Here is a 16512-nt window from a genome sequence, read left to right on the forward strand (position 1 = left end):
TAGTGGTATCAAGTTGGGGGGGATGAGGTACAGAAATCTGTTATCTAAAGGTCTTTTAAGGCACAGCCAAAGTGTAACAGCACTTGGTAGACCTCTCCAGTGTCTTTGTAGTCAGACAAAGGACAAGAGTCAAGAGTCAGACAGAATTTAAAAAAAAACAAAAAAACAACCAAACAAAACCCCCTCTCTAGTTAAATGTCCCAGTCCTAAGAAATTGTGATGGAGCTGAAGGGGATGGGTAGCCCTCACAAATAGTAGGCAGTGACTTGGAGTAATAGATTGATATTTATGCTTCATTGGTGCTGGTAAGCTTTTTCTCCCTAAGCCATTACAGATGAATGAGGTTACAAAGCAGCCATCCTCTATGGTGTTATGTCAGCACGGAATTAACAGAGACTCCTGAGAGAGCAGGTATCAGAGCCGTAGAAGCCAAATTGCCATTGCAGCCATTGGTGGTAGGGAAAAAAAAAGTACCTAGAGTTTGCTTTTCTTTTCGTAGAGCCACCAAAGAAAAGAGCAGGCTGCACCATTTTAGTACTCCCTATAGCTGAATAAACCCAATGATAGAGAGAAATTAGATCATTCAGTCCGAGCTTCAAAGGGGAAAAAAAAGAGTAAATGGCAAATGACTGTTATTGACCTCTGTCAGCCATGAAGATGTGAAAAGCTTAAGTTAAGGAGAGGTTACCTCCTAGACTTAAAGTCTGTATTTGGTCTTTCTGCGTAAAAGGTTAAAGTCCTTCAATTTTTGCTCCTGTTCTTAGTGACTGCCAGATTTAGATGACTGTGAATATTCCAATGGACTAGGATGCAACCTCACCCCATGTGTTGCCAACACCTTGTATGGTGTTAGTTAACAGGATCTGCCTGCTGCAACAAGAATTTAAAAAAACCACTTTTTGATAGTAAAGCTGGAGAAGTATTCATCCCAGTTAAACTTCAAACAGTCCAATACTGAAAAAAAGCTATGAGGAAGAACAGCTCTGTAGGAGACCAAGACAGACAGGCACTGGTTCTCAACTGGGTAGTTGAGAGGAATTAAAATGACTTAAGCTACAATTTGCTTTATCTGTATGTCCAAGAGTCCAGCTTGGGGAAAGGTAGAGTTGAGCATACTTTCTACAGATAATTTATTAACGGAACCGTTTTACATTTTATCACTGAATTTTGGAATAATAGCTGTTTGAAAGTGAATGTGGACTATGATTTGGAGACAGAACAGGGATATGCTTCTAATGATTAGATTCTAAGTATTGTCAGATGATAAGGCTCACAGAATATTATTGTAATGGCATTACATATAAATGACATCTCTATTAGAGTTCACCTAACTGACATATATTATGTATTATTAAATTTAAGTTTTAACGTGGATACAGTGGAACATGCAGCCAAGAATGTATTTCTCAATTTGATGAGAAAACAAAAAAGAGAACAAGACCCTGATACCGAGAGGGAAAAAGAACGTTTAAGGGGCGAACTAAGAAAAGTGAAAAAAACGCTAAAAAAATTAAACCCTCAGTAAGTATTATAACTCTATATTATTTAAAAGCCCACATATTATGACAGAGCATAATTTTGAGTTAATTTGTTTCTGGGGACTGTACCACATTCATCCAGCTTGCGGTACAGTAGTTCCTGCTCTTCTTTGTGCCAGGTATCAATCAGCAGTACCTAGTGCCTAGTCAGGAAGCAAGAAGATACCAGTGTTGCTGGTGCTGGTAAGATGCTGGCACGACAACATAAGACTCAAAGAGAGAGAACTGAGTATATGAGATTGGTCAGTTTGGAATAATTCACTACTGAGATATCAAGATACCAGAATGGCTCTTTCTCCAGACAGTAATGTTTGTCATGTGTCTCTTAAAAACAGTGTAGTGTCTGACCCTGGTGCTGGGTCAGCCACTGTGGGAGAATATTTTCATAATTCAGCCTTATCATGGCTGGTTACAGTGGTGGATCTCTGAAGTACAGGTTCACCTGACTGGTGAGATGTTCTTTCAATATTCACCAGCCTTTTGCTTGGATTGTGCTGTATTTGTTTCCCCCTTTACCTTGAATTTTCTTTATTTTTGTGATCATAAAGTATGGATTTTTATAAGGCAATTGGCAATGAAATAAGGCTATAGTTATCTGGATTATCAGAAACACAAAAGCATCATGGTTTTGCCCTCCTAATCATGACATTTTACAGTGCATTCTTTGGACATAATATCATGAAAGAATGAACTTAGCTGACTTTAATAGCAGAGAGAACTTGAAAATCCAGTAGGAATTTAGACACATATTCTGGTATTGAAGTATTTTCAAAATCTGTCTCTAGATAATTTTTCCTCTCCTCTCTTCTTTAAATCCTGCTCTAAATTCCTACAGTCCATGTCATTATTGGCAGTAAATGCATCACATTTTCCTTTCAGGTTTAATTCTTCTACTGTGCAATCTTGTTAGCTTACTAATTTTATAAATGGGGTACTTACAGTTGCTGTCTTCATCTTCCTTCATTTTTGTATATTCCTCTCTGCCTCCCCAGAATTACTTGCTGTTTTGCCTACAAGCCATGATAAAAAGGAAGCTGTTAGCATTATCAGTAAACTTACATTAAGAGACATTAACAGCTCTGCCTACATGTTTGAGCCCACGGTTTAAAAGGGAATAAGTCTGCATCTTTCAGTACCCAAAGAATATTTTAAAATTGAGAAATGTACATTAATTACAGAAATAATATTTTTTTATTGTACACAGGGATACCAAAAAGTTGAACTCCAGTAAAATGGAAAACATGCTATGTCTTTTGACTACAAAACAGCAGTTAGAAAAAAAACTCAAAAGGCTAACTGCTGTCCCTTCTGTGTGTACTTACGCTGATCCTAAAGCAGTGGATGAAGATGTAAGTAATTCACTGATAATTATGGTTTTGGTTTTGTATGACTAAAATGCATGAATTTCTGCATAAATACATAAAATGCTTATAATGTGTGATGCAGTTGTACTTCATAACAGTATGTGTTGACTTCATGAAACATTCTGAATATTTCCATTTAAATTGGATTCCAGGTATCAGTCTTAGATAACTTTATTTTTAAGATGTATGGACAACTTTCATTCTGCCAAATAAAAAGATGTTGACTTGTCTTTATGATAGGAGTCCTGGATGTATACTACAGTGAATTCATTTCCATGAACAATGAACATGCAGCTCTGTTTACATGTTGATTCATTAACAACATCTGGTTGAGGTTAATACTTAATGTTTATTTTCTTTGTAGACTTTGAGGAAGATTTTTAATCGACTTAGGTTTGAGAGAAGAGGCTACCTACAGCAAATGATGGCATTGAGGGGCATTGGATATCATCACGGATCTATGAACGCCAAGGAAAGACAAGTAGTGGAGATGCTTTTCAGGCTGGGATATATGAAGGTTGGTAAATTGGGATCAGTTATTTTCTTTTAAATTTTAGTATCTCCATATGTATAATTAAAAAATTTAGTGTACCTTAACCAGTGGTAAAAGATATTGCATTGACTCTGTCATACTCATTTAAAAAATGTTGACATGACAGTTTCCAAACAAATAAAATAAACTAAATGAACTCATAGCTGTAGAACTTTATTTTTAAGAGTTTCTATCTTTCAGATTAGCATATCATAGAATCAAAGAATGGTTTAGGTTGGAAAACACCTTTAAGATCATCAAGTCCAACCGTTAATCTAACATTGCCAAGTCCACCACTAAACCATGTCCCTACGTGCCACATCTACATGTCTTTTAAATATCTCCAGGGATGGTGGCTCAACCACCTCTCTGGGCAGCCTGTCCCAATGCTTGACAAAGCTTTTGGTAAAAAAATTTTTCCTAACATCCAATCTAAATATTCCCTGGTGCAACTTGAGGCCATTTCCTCTTGTCCTATCACTTGTTACTTGGGAGAAGAGACCAACACCCACCTTGCTACAACCTCCTTTCAGGGAGCTGTAGAGAGTGATAAGGTCTCCCCTCAGCCTCCTCTCGTCCAGACTAAACAACCCCAATTCCCTCAGCTGCTCCTCATAAGACCTGCTCTCCAGATCCTTCACCAGCTTTGTTGCCCTTCTTTGGACATGCTCCAGCAACTCAATGTCCTTCTTGTACTGAGGGGCCCAAAACTGAACACAGTATTCAAGGTGTGGCCTCACCAGTGCTGTGTACAGGGGCACAATCACTTCCTTACTCCTGCTGGCCACACTATTCCTGATACAAGCCAGAATGCTATTGGCCTTCTTGGCCACCTGGGCACACAACTGGCTCCTTTTCAGCTGGCTGTCGACCAACACTCCCTGATCCTTCTCCACCAGGCACCTTTCCAGCCACTCTTCCCCAGGCCTGTAGCATTGCATGGGGTTGTTGTGACCCAAGTGCAGGACCCAGCACTTGGCCTTGTTAAAACTCATACAGTTGGCCTTGGCCCATCGATCCAGGTCCCTCTCTAGAGCCTTCCTGCCCTCGAGCAGATTGACACTCCCGCACAACTTAGTGTCACCTGCAGACTTGCCAAGGGTGCACTTGATGCCCTCATTCAGATCACCGATAAAGATATTAAACAGAACTGCCCCCAACACTGAGCCTGGGGAACATCGCTTGTGACTGGCTGCTGACTGCATTTAACTCCATTCACCACAACTATTTGGACCTGGTCATTCAGCCAGTTTTTTTACCCAGCAGAGAGTACACCTGTCCAAGCCATGAGCAGCCATTTTTTCCAGGAGAATGCTGTGGGAAATGGTGTCAAAAGCTTTACTAAGGTCTAGGTAGACAACCTCCACAGCCTTTCCCTCATCCGCTAGGCGGGTTACCTTGTCATAGAAAGAGAACAGGTTAGCCAAGCAGGACCTGTCTTTCATAAGCCCATGCTGACTGGGCCTGATCACCTGGGTGTCCCGTACATGCCACGTGATGTCACTCAAGACAACCAGCTCCATCCATCACCTTCCCCAGCACCAAGGTCAGACTGACAGTCCTGTAGTTCCCCAGTCCTCCTTCTGACCCATTAAGAAGGCATTAAGTACCTCAGCCTTTTCCTCATCCTTTGTCACTGTATTCCTCCCATATCCAATAAAGGATGCCTTTAGCCCTCCTTTTGTGGCTAATGTATTTATAGAACCACTTTTTATTGTCTTTCACCCCAGCAGCCAACAATGTCTTTTATTTAAATGAACTGTATAGGATTATGATATTTTGTACTGTCTTCAGAGAATGATTCAATTTATGTTCAATTTCAATATTATTTTGATTTGTGTTCCATAAAAGATGTGGTATGAATTTTCAGGGTACAAAAATTTAATATGTTATAGCTATATGAACTACAGTAAAGAGTGAAATGCATGTATGTTCATAGCTCTGTTAAATTAATCAAAGTTTAGCTATATGAAAAATGATAGTAAAATTCCTGTTAATTTAAGTTGGATATTACCAATGTTTTTTTTTTAATTGGATATTGCGTTTTCTAACAGATACTCATGTTTGATATTTTATAGGTAGTCACAGCTACTTCAACACTTGCTCTAGGAATCAACATGCCATGTAAATCTGTTGTCTTTGCTGAAGATTCTGTTTTCTTAGATGCCCTAAATTACAGACAGGTATGGAAATAGAACACCTACTTTTTATTACAAGGTTAACATGCATGTAGCTATCATCACACACAAACTCAGAAAAATGTCTTTTCTTTCACATGTACTTCTGGCTACGTTCTGAGTTTTAGCTGTTCATTTTGGTGACACTATAATAGTTTTAGCTGACATGCTTTTACCAGTGTTTGAGAACTTCCAGCCCACAAATAATGTATATAGTCAAAAGACCTATTTCAGCAATGAATGTATTACAATTGCTCCGTGAATTAAAGGCATAGATTCAGCTTCCAGTTATGGGAGCTGGAAGGACAAAAGCTGTTTTGTTCTAGCCAGGGTTTTATAAACATGTGAAAAATACGCTATAAGAACATGCAGTGGGGATGTAATGAGGAAAAGAAAGATTACTGACTGGATTAATAGGGATATTTGAGTTCCCTCCATCTTGGAAGCAACACTCCACACAATGCAACACAGCAGTGTGTAGATGACGCTGCAAATGCAGCAGAATGTCTCCAGCCATGGCACAACTTACTGGGTGGGCTGAGAGTCTCTAAGCTTTTCATTAGCCCATTTCCTCCTCTTGGGCTACTTTTCAAACCTGTATTTTCATGAAGTACTGCCAGTTTGCCTCTGGTTCAGGAGGCCATATAGGCCAGATACAGCTGATGGCATCACCTGGCAGGTAGCTCTCAGAGTCAGAGTGTGAGTGGATCTGTGCAGTAGCCGGACCTACATGCTGCACATGACACAGTTCCAACTTTGTCACATCATCCGGTACAAGGGGCAAGTCCCCACAATGGGCCTGACCAAGAACAGGTGATCCAAGCAAGGGAATACACCCTTAGGCAACTTCTATCTCTTCCTTACTCATATTCTCTGCTCTTTATTCATACTGAGACTACCTCTGCCCCAAATCTACCCAGAAATAATTCAGAGCTAAATGTAACTTGAAAACAAAGTTGGTGTGTAGGTATAAATTAAGTTAAAACTTACTTTGAAGAAATATAAACATTAAAAAGACATGTGAGAGAACATAAGTGTTTAGGTGGTCTATCAAATTTGGAAGTTCATATTTAAAAAGGTAAATAAACCCACCACATTTGTAAACCAGCTATATTCGAGGGACAATATATTTTGCACACATTATTTTAATAATTCTGTATAAATGCTTTATTAATACTGTATAGATGATACCAGCATATACAACTTCGGTATATTTTGTTTTTAAAGTAATAATTTTATTATTTAATAATATGTTTATTAAATATTTTATTCTTAGATGTCAGGACGTGCTGGAAGACGGGGACAAGATATGATTGGAAATGTATTCTTCTATGATATCCCACTGCCCAAAGTTGAAAGACTGATGAAATCCAACGTACCTCAGTTGAAAGGCCAGTTTCCTCTGACTGTTTCCTTAATATTGAGACTCATGCTGTTGGCTGCGAAGGCTGATGACAAACCAGATGCCAGAGCAAAGGTTTAATATTTTTTTCTTAATAGCAATTAAATTAAATTATAATATCCTCTTAACAGGAGCAGAAAGTTATGGACTTCCGAAGTAAGCAATCTGTCTCCAAATGAAATTGCACTCTGCGGTATTGCTTCTAGTACCTGTGCCACCTTCTCCACAGTATTGTGCTGTCCATTTTCATGCCTTTATTCTTTGCAATAAATATTATCATCAGAAAGAATGCTACTGTCAGGAGGGTATTTTTACAGACTCTTGTTCTATGCAATATTTGCATTAGCTTGGAAAATCAGAAAGTCTTTCAATATTTAAAATTTCAGCTTTATTTGAGGAAAAGATGTGAACATACATTTCCATAGGGAAGATAGCTCTGAAATGCTATCTCAGTTGAAATAATAAGAAAATTCCATCTATTACTTACTTGTTCAAATCCACATACTAACTCTCTGGAATCAAAGAATTCTTATTCTTGCCAGTTAATGCAGTGGTTTACGTAAACAACCCATGACCATGATTACAAATTGATCAGACATCACCTCTTGTAATAATTAAGGGACTCTTAACTCCAGATGATCTGGTCTTTACATCCATTTCAGCATATACACATTTATTTTCAAGGACTCACTGAATGAATTCAGACATAAATCTTCTTAAGATAATGAAGCAAATTGGTAAACTTCTGTGTTAAATATTAAAATGGTATTAAAGTGTAAGGAGTAATTTCAAAACTTCCAGGGTTTAGTTTAATGATATTTAAATCTTTGTCTCTTAGATCTCTATATGAATTTCATGTCATTAACTTTACAAACCTCAGCATAAATTTACAAAATGCACACACATCTGACAGAGGATGGATGTTTTCACAAACATTTCCAGGAGTTAAGCATTCAGTTTAAATAAATATACAACATAACCCCCACCCAGCATTTTTACCCTGAAAACCAATTAATGAAACAAAGCATAAAAGCTGGATATTGAATTTCTTTGCTTGTTACAATATCAACATTCCCTTGTATTTCTAATTTCTCTTTTTTCTGTTTGTTTGACCAGGCATTGTCAGTGTTGAAGCACTCACTGATGTCGTTCAGAAAAAAGAGATATGCTGAAATATTAAAAATTTATTTTATGTTTTCCTTGCAATTTCTTCTCAAAGAGGTAGGCTTTAACTCGTTCTCATAAAGGGTAGTTCTTCTTAAATCTACAGATTCTCGTTTGTTTGTGCTAGCATGCTTTCATTTAAAGAACCATATACTTTATTTTCCATAGCACCAGGCTATTTCCTTCTGTTAGAAATAAATTTAAGGAAACAGATAAAATTAGAGTGCATTAAATTTGAGGTTAATTCAGAGCTACTTATATTATGGAATAAATTCAATAGGAAAAAATTTATGGTATGCTCTATGTGATTACAAATTGATTAGGAAATTAAAAGTTGTGCATTTATATTGTATATGAAGATTCACGCACGTGAAATTATAGGGGTTTAAAACATACTAAGGATGGCATGATTTCCAAAATACTGGGAGAAATTGTATCTCTAACAAAAACTGAGGAAGTAGGTCTTAGAGCAGACTGAAAATTATTGTTGTGTCTCTCCATAGTAATAGTTTCAATTTGATGGATTCCATTTTGGAAAATTTTTATGCATTACTGCATTTTGGCTCACGGCCCAGGACTACAGGCAGTAAGAGGCACCAATAATGTGATTACATTAACAAATCGTCTGTGCCCAGGTTTCCCAGTCCTGCTCTCAGTAGGAGCCCTAACCAACATTTCTGCCTCCTCCACTCGATGTCCCTTGTATGTGAGACCAGGAGTCTGATACTCCCATTGAAGAGAATAATCTAGTCAGCGTACAAGAGTGATTGGTAACATTTCTGAAAAGTTTCAGTTAGCATAAGAACTGGACAAAATCTGGCCCACATACATAGTATCCCGTCTCCAATAATTTTCCCAAAGACCTGTATTAAAAAAAAAAAGGGGCAACCATATCATGATGATTCTCTGGGTACTCCCTACTTTCTTACAGAGTGTGATGCAAAGTGATCTCTGATAGGAGAGGTATGCTGGAATTTATAGCCTTTGATGGAGTTTCATTACATGAGCTTGTCCAGTTGTTTTTCTGAAACTATATAAACTTCTAGCACCCAAATATCTTGCAGCAACATATTTGGCAAATCACTGCTTGCTGTGATTTTATCCCATCAAACATTCAGGCTAATAGGTTTTTTCCTAATGAAAGTTGCATCAAATCTGACTTTGGTGACTGTATGTGCTTTTCATTTGCAACATAATCTAAATTGACACTAAAACTATGAAGCCAAGATCTAGCCGTTGTTTTGCACAGGGAGATGAAGATCTCCCATGGAAATCCTCAAATAGTTGGTGACTCGTTTTTCAGTAAGGACAAATTTTTGCCTTTCATTGGAAACTGAATGGTCTCAATAGGTACCTGTGCATTATGGTGAAGGACTATTCTTCTGAATGCCACCGTTTTATATTTTTGTCATAACCAAGTTCATCTTTCGCAACTGAGTTTTTTCGCTTTTAAATTAAATAGGGATACTTGGATCAAGAAGGTAACCCCATTGGATTTGCTGGACTTGTGACACACTTGTACTATCATGAACCTTCAAATTTTGTTTTAGTGAGCTTTCTTGTGAAAGGTTTATTCCACAAATTGTGCCAGCCAATTAAAGGTAAATAATACCACATGCATCTTAATTGCGGTCTATGGCAGGCTCTGTAACCCCAATGGTTCTGAAATCTCTGTGTGCCTTCTTGCTGCTGCCACCTTTTGCTTGCCTAGCCTTCATCCTCATATCCTTGGCTTCTGCCTCTACACACTCTGCATATGCTTATATTTCTGTCCAAGAAAGCCAAGGCACACATATTGCAATGCTAATATCATGAACCTAAATTTGCTGTTTATGAAACATCCCGATGAAGTACAAAAGAATGCTATACATAGAAAAAATAATGATTGACTCCAGAATCCCCCAAGATCTGAATGCCATGTAGCAAATAAGATGGATGACCACTCTGAATATCAACCAGTTAAAAAAAATAAAGTACTGCTAATGTCTGAGTACGAGTCAGATCCATTCAGTGCACTGAGAAGAGCTGCATTATGTGAACATATAAGAATACAGTATTAATTTGTGTATATTAGTTGCTTAATTATCTACCAGTTTTTTGTATGTAATGAGTTGATCTTTAGCCAACATAATTTTGCATAACCTCTATCATGACAATGGCAGCTGGGAAAGAAGCTCCTGAGTAGTAGTTGTGTATTTTAAGAAAAAAAAAAAATTTTTTAACACTTTCATATTTAACTGAAGTACTTTCTGTTTTGTTATAGGCTCAACTGTTTTTTCAGAAGATGTCCTGGAAACGCTAGTGCTCATTCTAGCAAACCTATTTGGCAGAAAATATCTTCCAGCCTGCTCAATGAAATATAAACGCACATTTTGCCAGTCAAAGGTAGAGAAAGCAATGGTCTTTACTGTAACTTACATCGTGTACTGTAACACAACTTGGGTTGTGTACTTCAATGAACTTGTTTACTTTTGTCAGTTAGACTAGTGTCATCATTGATGTACTGTAGACTGGTGGGCTAGCAGGTAGCCGCCCGCCCAGCCGCTCTCTCACTCTCCATCTCGACAGGATAGGGGAGAAAATAGGATGGAAATGCTTGTGGGTTGAGACAAAAACAGGGAGGCTGCTTACTGCTTGTGATCATGGGCAAAACAGCCTCATCTTGTAGAAAATTAAATTAATTTGTTGCCAATTAAAATAGATTTTAGTAGTGAGAAACAAAAAATAAAAATTTAAACACCCCCACCTCCCCTTTCCCCAGGCTCAACTTTACTCCTTCATTCCCAACTCCTTTACCTATCCCCCACCCCTAGCAGTGCAGGGCTGATGAGAAATGAGTTGTTGTGATTGGTTCTTAACAGCTTGCTGTTGTTCTTTCCTCCTCCTCCTATGTCACCCCTGCTCCAGTATGAGTCCTCTCCGCGGGCTGCGGTCCTTCAGGATAAACCTACCCTAGTGTGGGCTCTCCATGGGCTGTAGTTCTTTCAGGAAACATCCAGCTGCTCTGGTGTGGGGACCTTTATGGGCTGCAGTATGGATATCTGTGCCAGCATGGCCATCCCTGCTGACAGGGCTACAGGGGAAATCTCTGCTCCACTGTGGTCTCTTCTGCAGGCTGCAGGGGCATCTCCGCTTCATCACCTGGAGCACCTCCTCTCCCTCCTTCTCTGTTCTTGGTGTTCACACTGCTGCTTCTCACTCTGCCTGTGTGACATTTTTGTCCTTTCTGAAGTAAGTTTTCACAGAGGTGCTTGATGGGCTCAGCACTGTCCTGTGGTGGGGCCATTGGAGCTGGCTGTGTCTGTCACATGGCAGCCCTTGGCCTCTTCTCACAGCAGCCAGCCCTGAACTGTGTGCCCTCCCCACCCCAACACCTTGCCACATACACACAAGTAACTAGAAAAATTAAGAAAATACTCACTGGATTAAAATAAAGAAGTCGTGATTTAACCACAGAAGCAGCAGTTGACTGCCAGGTTGAATGAAAAGTACCAGATTATTCAAGTATGTTTTAGCGATGACAGAAGATTATATAGTTACTGTCATGATATTGCAAAATGCAAGAGTATAAACAGTGCAGCATTTCCTGATACAGTACAACCAAGCATCTCTTCCCCAAATGGCAATCTACTTTCTTCTCCTTGTTCTGCCAGAATTTTATCTCTGGGTAAGGAGCCGTAGCTTTTTTTGACACATACCAGTGACCCAGAAGGACACCAGCATGCTCTGTGGTACCTGACACTGTAGGCTTAAGGCTTTTTCCCCAAACAGGACAATATAAGTAGGATGATCTTTAACATTAGTTATGCACAAAGTTAACACACCATGGGTACAGGCAGAAAGTGAAACATTTGTAATGTGCTGCTATTGTCTCTTCTATGCAAAGCCTTAAACTTTTGGAGGACTGGTTTCAGCACAAATCCAAAACATAACCCCATACTAGCTACTATGAAGAAAATAAACTCTATCCCAGCCAAAACCAGGACATAGTTGTGCTATGGCTGGAACAACAAAGGAAACATCTTCCAGATGAAGATGCTTATGTGGCCAGTTTCCAGCAAGCGTACCCAGAGGAAAAATGTTATTCCTGAAAAGTGGCTAGTCACGTAGGAGGGATTACAGGACTGTTGGGGCTAACAGCAGCAAAGCATCAGTCTGACACGTTGGTTCATCTTGTTGAACATCAAGATACGCAAAACAAGATCTGGGAAAGGCAGCCCTTCAAAAGTCCCTTCTTAGCTACCTGAAACATCTTTAATAGAGCTGTTTGCCAAGCGGTCTGCGAGTAAAAATCTAGGGATTTTGTACTTGCTGTTTATCTTCCATGCCTTTTTCTGCATGAAATTCATGTTTATCTTTAAGATCTATTAATTTTAGATGGCCAGGCAGTCTGACGAGTTGGGTAAAGTTTGGAGCTGTACTCTTTCCACAAATACGCTATGTCTACTAATACTTTATGTATGCACCAATGTAGAACTGACAGTTTTGGAGAAATTACATTAATTAAGCAATAAACCACACGTTATTTCAGGTCTTTCTAGAAGATCTGCCAGAAGACTTTGCAGCTGCTGTAAATGAGTACAACACCAAAGTGGAGGAAAATTTTGCTCATTTTCTTCTGACAACTGCCAAGCTGGCAGATATTGAGCAAGAATACAGACTTCCACTGTCAAAGACAGGTAGGAAGTGAAAAATTAATGCATATTCATAATTTGTGAAATGGATTGTATTAGGGAAGTTAGGTTAATTCTTAATAATAATCTATTACAATAATATATAATATTCTAATATAATAATAGATTTTACTGTATATGGTAGAAGTTTTGTACAGGAAAAGGACAATTTTAGTTGCTATTCTTTTATTATTTTGTAGAGGAAATAAAAATCAAAGGGTCTTTTTTATAAAAGGAAAAAAAATTAAGTGTAATTATTGAATAAAAGCCTTTTTATCTAATCATCAATGCATTTGCAGATCCTCAAATCCCAGTGATACTTGAATTGCTTTCAGAGTCTTACAAAGGTTAGGTTTTCATCATCTGGAACAGCCTCAAGATTGAAGTAACAGTTAAAGAACATTGCACCATTTGTTAGATCAACAAAGTTACTTATGCCAATAAATGATGCCCAATAACCAAAGCAATATGAAAAGGCATGACTATAAAATTACCAAGCAACATGGATTGCCATTGGGTGAAAAATATTTAACTACTACATAATCTCATGTTACTTCCTAGAAGAGGGGTATAAAAGGAATGTAATATACCACTGTCCCATTACCTAGCTTCTCTAAAAATAACATGCGTTCCTTACTATAATCAGTTGCGTAGAGGTTCTTGTGAACAAAAGAAACATCTGTCAAGAAGGATTTAAGTTTAGATGATTAACTCTATTTCCTATCATTATCTGCTGAACTGAAAATTTCTTGCTTTTAAACTAGATTGCTAACAGGGAGCTTGTGTCTGCATAGCTTATGTTGTATTTCATACTTCTTGTCTAGATTTTACATCTAAGAATTGGCATGGCTCTGAACTAGCATCTTATTTAACGGACAACACCAAACGCATATCTGCCATCTCACCTTTTGCATGTTTATCTGGAGTGGTTGACAACGACCTATTTCATGGGGAGATCGTTAATAAAGTAAGTTATTTTTTCATGGGGGCAGAATTTTATCACTGTTCAATAAAAACAATTATTACAGTCTTCTTGCCTCTGTGTAATATGATAGTGCTATGTGCATGTGCCACCCTTCAGGAGAAACAATTTGAAAGGTCTCAAAAAAAATCAGCACTGAGTAGCACTGCTTTATCACAGTGCATGAAACGGAACAGATGGCTGTAAGGAAAAAAAAATCTGTAAATAGTTTGCTTTCTTACAAGGGCTGTGTTCCTTGAGACGCTTGAGACAAGTAAATTACTCTAAAATTTCAGATTCAAACCATATCCCATGGTTTTCTCCACGTCAGGAGTTTATTTTTTTGTTAAATCAATCACAGATTAGTCTCAAGGATCCTAGCAAAAGGATGCATTATTGCCTTGATCATTTGCTTCTTAGCTAGGATTTCAGTGATTATGTTAGCATATGAATCAGCTTAATTGTAACAAACATCAACATGTTTACAGCTTGCATCTTCCTGTGGTCTTCTACATGGCTTTGTAGCATTAGGGAATTATCACATGACTCATAATTCTGTAACAGAAAAAATTAAATTCCTACAACTGGGGATTTGAAAGTCACCTTTGTCCTTAAAACGTTCCATGCTTAAGGTTGATGAACGCATTGAAAGCATCAGTGAGAGTCTGAATACGTGATCTGTGCACATGGAAAAATCCTCATCTAAAACTCAAGAGAAATCCAGCGACCCAGTCAAACTTTTAAATTACTCAGAACCTCCCAGAGCTACACTGGCAGCATAAGTCACTTTACTGGCAAACTCCCTCCTGTGGCTACAGCCTACATGTACTTGTGCAGATTTTTGGAGTGGTCCAGGATTAGAAGTATGGAACTTTCCAGCTGTAGCTCTAAAAGTGTAGGTTTGACAAAATAGGCACATAAACAAAACCACAGTAGCTATGCGACTTTTTTTTTTTTTTTTAGGCTGTGTTACGTTCCCTTGGAATTAATATCACAAACTGCCCCCTACTTTATTTGAACAAGTATGATAATCAAGGAAGGAGGCGGCCACTCAATGCATATGCACTGGACTTCTATAAGCATGGTTCCTTGATTGCACTGACAACTGATAACTGGTACGTACTGCCATTTTTAATACAGTTAAACAGCAGCATTGTTTTCAATATGGTACACAAGTACATCTTTTTGGTTTTAAAGCCTTCTCCCTCCAGAACTTAGGGATGGAATAGCTGTTAAATACAATTAGATTAGTTGAAGGTTTTAATGAGACTAAAACATAGACTACGTTAAAGTCCAATGGCAATAGCTGTAACGCGTTAGCCAGATATTCAAAACAGTGCTGTAAATCGGAAGTCTTGACCTCAGTGGCAAAGCCATTTTGACAGGCTCTTCAGAAGTTTTTTTTTAAATATATAATCAAGGTTTTTTTCACAATGAAAAAAATCAGGAAAGTCCCTGAAATGAGGAAGCCCAACAGAGTAATCTAGAGTAACACAGTAGCAGAGAGATGTCAAAAGCTTGGTCAAATAATAAAGGCAGAAACTGATTAAAGGAGGAGTTCATGATCAGTGTTAAAAGATAGAAGCATCCAAAACACAAACCCTTTTCTGGTTCAGGAAGACTGTCATCAGAGAAACCTGGCTTTCACAGTAGCAAAGCAAAATTTGCCAGTAATTCACTGTTTGTATCGGTATTGCTTCAGTATTTCCCCTTTTCCTAATCTTTCCTAAGTATTTAGCAACTTGTCCTGATAATTCAATCATGCTATCATCTCTCTTTGAAGAAAAAAACCCTAACCACCCACCAAAAACTCTGTGCCCCAGCTGGTCGACCACTGCCGTATCTCATACTTCCATGTATAAGCCCATGGTACATGCACTCCTCTTTCCTCCTGAATCACTTATGCTCTAGATTTTCCAAAACTGGAGTTTCAATCTTTTCTTCTACACTCTCCTGCCACATTATCAAGAGATGAGGAAATACAAATTTTTTGATTCACCAAGCTGACCTAGTGAAAGATGTCCCTGCCCATAGCAGGGTGGGTTGGGCTAGATGATCTTTATATGTCCCTCCCAGCCCAAACCATTCTATAATTCTATTATTTTCAACACAATACTGATTGTATTTTTTTTTTAATGTGGTATTCTTAATTACTAGGAATCAAGACCTTTATTAAGATGCTTTTCAGTAATCAGTGGTCCTTTTGCAAAATATAGGGTTGGTCTTCATCATTTGTACAAAGCTTACACTATCTCCTGCTCAATGCAGCCCACAGATTTGTCTCAAGTATAGCATTCCAGTTTGAACAACTAACTTGTCACAAGCTAAACAGCTAAAACCATGTTCAAGATATTAATACATTAAATTACCTCTCCAAATATTACTCATGAGTCTCATATGTTTAGTATAATTATAGAAACATGTACATCTACAGCATTATTAATTATTTTAAGCTTATAGTTACTCTACAGTGATGCTGATGAACTAGTATATCAGTGTTGGAGGCCATGGTATATACTGGCTGCATCCTTACCCAACCTACACAGCAGGGTTTATTAAAGGTGAAACAGTATGTTATAGTGCATATCCATTTGAATTTTTTTCTTTCTTTAGGTTGAATGAAGGAGATGCTTACTACGCACTCAAAGATTTCTCACTCCTCATTAAGTCTATTGGGTATGATAAACTTGTGCTTTTTAAT

General features: G+C 38.1%; 1 protein-coding gene across 2 annotated transcripts in view; it reads left to right on the plus strand.

Moving 5' to 3' along the window:
- The window catches only part of DDX60 (DExD/H-box helicase 60), a 48207-nt gene that overhangs the window by 31484 nt on the left and 211 nt on the right, over positions 1 to 16512 (plus strand). The window contains exons 26-37 of one of the 2 annotated variants that reach the window (XM_064449755.1): positions 1363 to 1521; positions 2743 to 2887; positions 3267 to 3419; positions 5513 to 5617; positions 6888 to 7088; positions 8130 to 8234; positions 9640 to 9778; positions 10441 to 10562; positions 12709 to 12856; positions 13675 to 13817; positions 14775 to 14926; positions 16425 to 16487. In XM_064449755.1, coding sequence (XP_064305825.1) covers positions 1363 to 1521; positions 2743 to 2887; positions 3267 to 3419; positions 5513 to 5617; positions 6888 to 7088; positions 8130 to 8234; positions 9640 to 9778; positions 10441 to 10562; positions 12709 to 12856; positions 13675 to 13817; positions 14775 to 14926; positions 16425 to 16487 — 1635 coding nt within the window. The remainder of the gene's footprint in view (positions 1 to 1362; positions 1522 to 2742; positions 2888 to 3266; positions 3420 to 5512; positions 5618 to 6887; positions 7089 to 8129; positions 8235 to 9639; positions 9779 to 10440; positions 10563 to 12708; positions 12857 to 13674; positions 13818 to 14774; positions 14927 to 16424; positions 16488 to 16512) is intronic. The other variant, XR_010372668.1, reaches the window with a different exon arrangement.

The sequence above is a fragment of the Phalacrocorax carbo genome, chromosome 4 (genome assembly GCF_963921805.1).
Source record: "Phalacrocorax carbo chromosome 4, bPhaCar2.1, whole genome shotgun sequence".
Lineage (NCBI taxonomy): Eukaryota > Metazoa > Chordata > Aves > Suliformes > Phalacrocoracidae > Phalacrocorax > Phalacrocorax carbo.